The 9089-nt window shown below is 43.6% G+C and overlaps 1 protein-coding gene across 1 annotated transcript; it reads left to right on the top strand.

The window, feature by feature from the left end:
* The first annotated feature begins 3134 nt into the window (after window positions 1-3134).
* Window positions 3135-6384, top strand: LOC100020697 (polyadenylate-binding protein 1-like). The gene has a single exon (XM_056808794.1). The coding sequence runs from the start codon at window positions 3229-3231 to the stop codon at window positions 6079-6081; it is 2853 nt and encodes a 950-aa protein (XP_056664772.1). The 5' UTR covers window positions 3135-3228; the 3' UTR covers window positions 6082-6384.
* Window positions 6385-9089: the final 2705 nt, after the last annotated feature.

The raw sequence follows: 9089 nt of genomic DNA, 5'->3' as shown, positions 1-9089 counted from the left end.
CAAGACCTCCCTAATGCCTGCTGGCATCACAGATGTTTTCAGTCTTTTTGAAGATCAAGGAAGTGGCCTGCAGGACAAGTAAAAAAAGTTCCTAGCTTTGATCTAGTTATTTCAGCACTCATAGTGCGTCCGGTAAGTGTAATCAACATTAACAAAGAAGAGCTGCCCATTCCTAGTTATTCAAAGCAACATTATTTATAAGTTTACAAGCCAAATTAAAACCTGGAAATAACCCAAATGTCCAACAATAAGGGAATGGTGAAATGCATTGTGGTACGTTCACGTACTATAATGCTGTAGAGAAATGAAGAAAAATTATGAGGTCTCCAAGGAAACCAGGAAAGACTTTTTATGTAAGATTGAAAAGCCAAAAAAAAAAAAGCAGAAACAGAAGAACTCCCAATAATTAGGGCCAAAAATATGGGGGCATTTGTAGGTACTTAAAGGGGGAGAGGAAAAAGTCGTGGTATTTCTATGAGTTAAAATGAAAGCAAATAATTACAATAACTGTAAATAAAATATTCCCATTTGATAAACCTATCGAAAATTAAAATATCTATTTATGGGAAATTTAAATAGCTGTATCAACATTTGATATTAAATGTGTAAAAACATTGATTTTTTAAAGGAAAACGATTGACTTTTACATTGTCTTTAAACACAAGACATAATTTGGGCCGCAAAAATGTCACTAGTAATCAATTATCTCAAAGAGTGCAAAGCCATGATTACATTAATAATACTTTGAAGCATTTATCCTAACTCAAGGAATTAGCTTCAATTCAAGAAAAGCCTACTTGAGTTGAGGTCATCAGTTCAATGAAAATCACCGTGAAAGACGTGTCTGTCTGTCTCTTTTTCCTCTGCGTGTTCTTGGTGGAGTTTGAGAAAATACTTGGTAAATTGTTAAAGCCTGAAAGAAATGGGTGTCCTGGAGGCTGATAATTGAAGATGGAACAGTGGCTGGCACATAGCAGGTGCTTAATAAATGTTAGCTGACTGACAAGCGACACTTCTGGAACAATGAGCTAGATTTTTGCCCCGGGACGCAGGGATGATTTTTGATTTTGTTTTTTTCTGGTCACTGAAAGACCAAAGGGAGAGTAGTTGATGTAAAACTGATTGTGTAAAAGAAGCTGCTAGTGATGGACAAACAATGGGGCCTAGGGTTTTGCAGTCCTATCGTTCTGTTAAAATCGACAGCTATTCCTTAAGTATCTACTGTGTGTAAGATTCTCATGCCACATTGGAAATGCAAAATTAACAAGACACACAGCTTACAAGGGGGTTCAGGTGGAAAAGCCAATATAATAAATATTTAGAGAAAAAAGCACCAATCGATCAAGAAACATTTATTTCTATTATGTGAAACATTCCACAAAGTGCTGGTCAGCCAAAGAGCTTAGATTCTGGGGGAAAGGGGGAACAAAATGAAAAAAATATATATCTATGTAAGTATAAATGGTATAAACCTAAAAAGAATGAGTATAAAGAAATACATTTGACAACTGTTATTTGAAGAGAGGATATCACCTGCAACTTCACTCCACATCTGCATTTTTCTCAAGGTTAAAATATTGGTCTGTGCCCCTGATCCTTATGAGTCATTTCCTCCAAATCCCTCATTTTACAGATGGGTAAACTGAGATGCAGAGAAGAGAAGCCTACCTTTGATGGAGAGTAATTCGGAGGTATTTGAGGAGAGAGGGGAGTGAAGAGACATTTACCATGACAGAAAAGTGACAAAGTCCAGGAGAGATCTCTGAGGTTTGGCCTCTCCAGTATAAATTTCCTTCCTAACTACCTACTTCCTCCTCCAGGCCCATTCTCTGGGTTTGCTATGGTAATATGGACCATGTGAATAACAAGAAAAAAATCAAGGAAGGAAGGAAGGAAGGAAGGAAGGAAGGAAGGAAGGAAGGGAGTCAAAACTATGCTAATAATTGTGACCATAATTTAAGAAATACGATTTTATTCTTTGTATAGTGTGTGTGTTTACTATGTGGGCCCAAAAGAGAAAGAGTGGCACACTTGCTCTTCAGAGGCTTTCCCTGGTATTAATCTGAGTTTCCAACTAAAGAGACTGTGGTTTAGAAAGAGCCTTAAAGCCACAAGCCTATAATTTGACTAGAGCCCCCAGAGTCACTTAACAAATAAATATGGCCAGCTTTCACCTGCACAATGTAAACTCCTTGAGATCCTGCTTTTCATTTTGTTTTGTTTGAAACTCCAGTATCGATATATATATATTTTTTTTTTGGTGTGGGGGTGGGGGGGAAGGGGAGGGGGCACGGTTTCTCTCAGACACGATTTTATTACTGGGAAATTTTGGAGCGGGGATTCCTTTTACCAATGCCATTCTGTGAATATTCTGCAATTTACTCTTAGTAAACTGCCTATAACATCTAAAAGTTAAATGACTTACCCTGGGTCATATAAGTCTGAGGTAGGATTTGAACCCACATTTCGGTGGGTGGTGGTGGTGGAGCAGCTCTTACAAGTTACGCTGCCTGCTTATACTTGTCGACTTGGCTACTGGGTTAGGATTTGAATTCAAGGCAGTTGGCTCCACAAAGACTGGTTGGAGAGGCATCAAGGAGGCATATTGGATAGAATGCCAGGCCTATAGTCAGGAAGACCTGAGTTCAAATCTTGCACAAGCCACTTCCTAGCTGTGTGACCTTGGGCGAGTCACTTAACCCCATTTATCTAACCCTTGTCCTTCTGTCTTCAGAGTTGTTACTAAGGCAGAAAATAAGAGATAACCAAAAAAAAAAAAGCCTGACTTGGGTTCCCTGTACTATATGTGAGGCCACCAAAGGTTCAAAAGATAAAGATATTCCGGGGGAGACCGCCATTATTATCTACAGATTTCCTGTTCCCTTCCCCCACCACCTTCTCCTTCATGGCACCCCTCCCCCTTCATTCCCTTCTCTGGGCTCTCTCAGAGGCAGCTCCACCCAAATCCACGCCAATGCCAATGCGCGCACCCGCCTGGCGTTCCCGTGAAGATTCCATCCTCTGAATTCTGCTAGGCTTTGCCCACAGAAGCGCCTTCGACTTATCAGGTCCTTTGGTCCTCTGCTAATGCCGTCTTTGCCCCGCCCCTTTGCTGCAGGCTCCGCCCAGTCACCTCAGGCGATTGAGCGTCGTCTGCCCCTGAGGAGAATTTGAGGGCAGCCGCCATTGTTGTGCGTTCTCCTTTCCTCTGATTACTTCTGAGGAAAAATGGCTTCCCGAAGGACTTCGGATGCCAAAGCAGACGCTGCCAAAGGCAGTGGAGACCATGTTTTCCTTACCGGTGAGAACCCCAGCGCTGCTGTGGCTTTTGGTATCCCCGGGGCTCCGGGTGAACCTGGCGGGCCTGGCGGGCCTGGTGAGCCTCGCGGCCCTCGCGGGCCTAGCGGGCCACTTGAGCCTGGCGGTCAGAGCGCTACCTATTCGACTGAAGTGATGGAGGTTAAGCCTAGTAGCACTGTTGGGGTGAGTAAACCAATTGAGATGATTGAGCAGAGCAAGCCAATTGAGATAATGGGATCGAGTGACGAGATCGAACCCATGGGACAGAATGAGCCGATGATGGGACCAGTGATGGGACCAAATGAGCCAGTGACAGGATTTAATGTGCCAGGGATGGGATCTAATGAGACTGTGATGGGACTTAATGCACCTATGATGAGTCAGAATGAGCCCGTGATGGGGCGTAACGAGACTGTGATGGAACCTAAGGAATCTATTTTGGGACTTAAAGAGACTGTGATGGGATCTGTGCAGAGTGGGCCAAGTGGAGAGACTGAGCTCAAAATGCAAATTGAGGAAAGTAAGCAGAGTGAGATAAAGGAACAGAACGTTCCAGATGAGCCCGGTGAGGCAAGCGGGCAAACTAAAGCAGTTGAGCTGAGCGAGGTGGTAGTGGCATCAGAGGTGAGAGGGCCTTTTGAGGCAAGAGGGCCTCCTGAGATGAATATAAGTGGGCCTTTTGAGGCGAGTGGGCTACTTGGGGCCTGCGGGCCACTTGGAGCCAGTGGGCCACTTGGAGCCAGTGGGCCGCTTGGAGCCGGTGGGCCGCTTGGAGCCGGTGGGCCGCTTGGAGCCGGTGGGCCGCTTGGGGCCAGTGGGCTACTTGGGGCCGGCGGGCCACTTGAGGCGAGTGGGCCACTTGATGTGAGTGGGGCCACCGCAGTCCCAATGGCATCCCTGTATGTGGGCGATCTCCACCATGACGTGACAGAGGCAATGCTGTATGAAAAATTCAGCCCTGCTGGGCCTATCTTGTCCATTCGAGTGTGTAGGGATATGCTCACCCGCCGTTCCCTGGGCTACGCCTATGTTAACTTCCAGCAGTTAGCGGATGCTGAGCGGGTGCTGGAGACCATGAACCTGGATGTGATTAAGGGCAAGCCGGTTCGTATTATGTGGTCCCAGCGTGACCCCTCCCTGCGCAAGAGTGGCGTAGGCAACATTTTCATCAAAAATCTAGAGAAGTCCATTGACAACAAAGCCCTGTATAAGACTTTCTCTGCCTTTGGTAATATCCTGTCCTGCAAGGTGATCAGTGATGAGAATGGTTCTAAGGGCTATGGCTTTGTTCACTTTGAAAACCAACAGGCTGCCGACAAAGCCATTGAGAAAATGAATGGGGTACGTCTGAATAATCTCAAAGTATATGTAGGACGCTTTAAATCCCGCAAAGAGAGAGAACTGGAACTTGGAGCTAGAGCTAGAGATTTCACTAATGTGTACATCAAGAATTTTGGAGAAGATATGGACAATGATAGACTTACTGAGGTCTTTGGCAAATTTGGACATGCTTTGAGTGTAAAAGTGATGACTGACGAAAGTGGCAAGTCCAAAGGTTTTGGATTTGTGAGTTATGAAAAACATGAAGATGCTCAGAGAGCTGTAGATGAAATGAATGGGAAGGAGTTCAATGGAAAGCGCATTTATGTTGGCCGAGCTCAGAAAAAGGGAGAAAGGCAGACAGAGCTCAAGCGCCATTTTGAACAGGTGAAACAAGAGAGAAGCAGCAGATACCAAGGTGTTAACCTGTATGTGAAAAATCTTGATGATAGCATTGATGATGAGCGTCTCCGCAAGGCGTTTTCTCCATTTGGTACAATCACCAGTGCAAAGGTTATGATGGAAGGGGGCCACAGCAGAGGCTTCGGGTTTGTTTGTTTCTCTGCACCAGAAGAAGCTGCCAAAGCAGTTTCCGAAATGAATGGCAAATTGGTAGCTACTAAACCTCTCTATGTAGCTTTAGCTCAGCGCAAACGAGACCGCCAGGTTCACCTGACAAACCAATACATGCAGAGAATGGCCAGTTTCCAAGCCATGTCTAATCCAGTGTTCAGCCCCTATCAGCCACCTCCGACTTCCAGATACTTCATGACACCTCTTCCACAACCTCAGACACGCCCTGCCTATTATCCTTATGGGCAAATTCCTCAATTCAGACCGAGTCCTCCTCACTGGGCAGTTCCAGGGGGAAGATTTCATCCATTCCAGACCATCCCAGGTGTAATGCGTCCAAGAGGACCTGCACCTGCACCTGCACCTGCACCTGCACCATTTAATCCTGTGACGTCTTCATCCGTACCAGTTTCAGCACTTATGAATACTCAGCATATTGTTAATCCATCAAGCCAGATGTTAGGGCCACCAAATCCACCATTTATGCCTCCCATGCGCTCAGTTCAGCAATACAAATATGCTGCTGGAGTCCGCAATCCCAAACACCTCAATATGCCACTACCGGTTACTACTCCTCAGCCTGCTGGCCTTTTTGAATTCCAGGAGCCTCTAACTGCTTCCATGTTAGCTGCCACTCCTCCTCAGGAGCAAAAGCAGATCTTAGGGGAACGGCTGTTCCCTCTCATTCAAGCCCTAAATCCTGTTTTGGCTGGCAAGATCACTGGCATGCTGCTAGAGATCGACAACTCGGAGCTTCTTCACATGCTTGAGTCTCCTGAGTCTCTCCAGGCCAAAGTTGATGAAGCTGTGGCTGTCCTGGAAGCTCATCAGGCTAAAGAAGCTGCTGAGAAAAAAGGTGACACTGATCCAAAGATGCCACCAGATTAAAAAGAAGATAGCATTAGGGCTCACAAAATTCAATACCTAATTGGCTCCCCAAATGTTCTCAATAGGGAAAAAGTAAACGATTCGGAAAAAATCCAAATTTTAGTTTAGTTTTAAAAAGATGAGAACAAATACAAATTATTAACCCCAACAAAATAACCCGTGAGCCCAATATATTAAGCAAATAAATGCTAATTCTTCACCTCTTGAGTGTGATTCTTTATTATTGCATAAAAAACAACTGAAATTCTAAATGGTAAAATCTAAAAACACAAATAAATTGCTCAGGTGGGTGGGTGGGTGAGGGAGGGGAGAAGAATTTTTATCACACATCAAAAACTTGAGATATATTTGGAGTTTGGGCAAGTGTAGGCTATCACCTCTTTCTAGAAAATTCATTGAAAATTATTACCGCCTTAACAGAGAACATTATTATAATAATATTATGTTATATATAATATATTATAATAATATATAATATAATTATAATAATGTAATATATAATATAATAATAAAATATAATGATAATAAATAACATAAGAATATTAGCTAAACTTGGTTTTCAACTATTTATATTTATAGCCATTTAAACACATAAAATAACATGTCTCAGGCCCCTGTGAAAAAGGTTCCATGATCGTAAGGGAGAATGGAACAAGGACACCTAGTCTGGATTGGGACAGTGCTTGTCCGAAAAAAGTGCCAAACCAGCCAAAGCCAGGGAACTTGCTAGAATTCTCTCTCATGTGGGTGGGTCCTGGCACAAAGGCAGACAGGTGGGGCAAGGGGCACAGAGCTCAGGGCAAATGGCCTCTAAAGCCCCAGAACACCTAATTATATCTTTTCACTTCCAGTTTTGAGTTCTACTGGGAAAGTGGAGACTGATTGAAACCACACCACGGGTGGTTTGAGAGGGTGTTTCTGGCCACCCCCCCCCCATGCATATACATATGCACACAGATATTAATAGATATGCATGTGTGTATTTATTTACATTTTCCCTGCCCAGCTGAATCCCAGGGGCCACAGAAACTACCAGTTAACAGGTATTTATTAGAAGCGGGGAGGGGGAAGCATTCTCCACATAGGAGATGACCCTTGAAAAGGCACAGAAGCAAGAGATACAGCCTCATGGTGCAGAAGGAAGCCGGTCTGGCTGGACCAAAAAGGCCACGGAAGAGATGCATAGGTAAGCAGACCGGACAGGTAAGAAGTGGGCACATTGTGAAATATTTGATGACTGAGAAAAGCTGCAACTTTCTAGTTAGGGGGAAAGTGAAATATTTTTCAAAAAATTAAAAATAAAAATGTAATTATAAATGCATGATGGGGGGAGGGGCAACCGGGTAGCTCAGTGGATTGAGAGCCAGGCCTAGAGATGGGAGCACCCAGGTTCAAATCTAACCTCAGACACTTTCTAGCTGTGTGACCCTGGGCAAGTCATTTAACCCCCATTACCTAGCCCATACCACTCTTCTGCCATAGAACCAATATACAATATTGATTCTAAGATGGAAGGTAAGAATATTTTTTTTTTAAAAGAAAGAGAGGGTAGCTGGGTGGCTCAGTAGATTGAGAGCCAGGCTTAGAGATGGGAGGTTCTGGGTTCCAATCTGGCCTTAGACACTTCTAGCTGTGTGACCCTGGGCAATTCATTTAACCCCCATGGCCTAGTCCTTACCACTCTTCTGGCTTGGAACCAATACACAAGTATTGATTCCAGGATGGAAGGTAAGGGTTAAAAATTTTAAAAATAAATAAATGCATGATGGGAAAAGCCACTTGTGGCCAGTCACAATACAGAGAAAACTCTGCCTTCACTAAGGGTAGTCTAATAGAGTATTGGCTGTGGCAGGTCCTAGCAAGATGAAAATCATGTGAGCTCTGGCTTGTTGATGGGCTGCAGACCTTCTATCCCAAAACCCCATTAGCTAAGTTCAGAGGATTCACCTGTTTTTTTTTTTTTTTTGGCCACGGCCATTTTCAAGAAGGGGTTTCCATTTCCTCCTGCTAGGTTGCATGTTATTCCATTCAGCTTATTTAAGTCAGGGCTGTCAGAATCTATTTTTGGCTCCTAAGTCTGTCAACCAGGGTGGTAGCAAGTCCTCTTAATTTTGGATCACCTGTAAATTTAATAAGTCTGCCATCCCTACCTTTATTTAAGTCTTTGACAAAAATGGCAGATAGTTTAAAGTTAAGCACAGGGGGCCAGGGCATACTTTGAGAGATTGGCATGCAAGCCGACTCTTAACCATTAATGACTGCTTTCTGGGCCAAGTTATTTAGCTAGTCCCCAGTTCAACTAATTCTACTATCATCTCTCCCCAAATCACTTAACCTGATCTCACTTTCCTTATCTCTAGGAAAGGATTGCTAATACTTCTCTAATAATTCCAGCTCACAAGGTCAGGTGATCTCTGTAAAGCTTCATGCAAACCTGAAAACTCATCTACACCAGCTACTGTGACAATCATATGATGAGAGATTGCAGGTTAGAAAGGGGGTACAGAGTCTGTCTAGCCCACCCCCCTCATTTCACATATGAGGAAAGTGAGACTTAGGAAGGTGCAGAGATTTGCCTCAAGGTCACATACAGGATCAGGGATCTAAAGCAGGTTCTTAAGCTGTAGTCTACAGACAGATTTCAGGCAGTCCATAAATTTGGACAGGAAAAAAATCCATCTTTATTTTTAATATCATCTAACAAAATTCAGCCTTTCCTTCAGTTATTTAAAAGTCTGGTTCCCTGATATCACCATCACCAGACTGCCAAAGGGGCTCATGCCACAAAAAATGTTAAGAAGTCTTGATCTAGAGCTGGAGGGGAACTCAGGGGCTATCAAGTCCAACCTTCATTTTGCAAATAAGTAAATGTAGACTCGGGGAAGTTAAATAATTTGCCTGTGGTGACACAGGTAGTAAAGGGCAGAGGTTAAATTCAAACTCAGGTCCTCTGACCTCCAAATACGTTTCTATTTCTGCCACTCCACAATACATGTTTGTTTTTTAAA

The sequence above is a fragment of the Monodelphis domestica genome, chromosome X, assembly GCF_027887165.1.
Source record: "Monodelphis domestica isolate mMonDom1 chromosome X, mMonDom1.pri, whole genome shotgun sequence".
Classification (NCBI taxonomy): Eukaryota; Metazoa; Chordata; class Mammalia; order Didelphimorphia; family Didelphidae; genus Monodelphis; species Monodelphis domestica.
This window is presented reverse-complemented; position numbering and strand designations above follow the sequence as displayed.

Excerpts from the sequence above, each read along its gene's own strand:
- LOC100020697 (XM_056808794.1), top strand. The coding sequence starts at position 3,229 with ATGGCTTCCCGAAGGACTTCGGATGCCAAAGCAGACGCTGCCAAAGGC.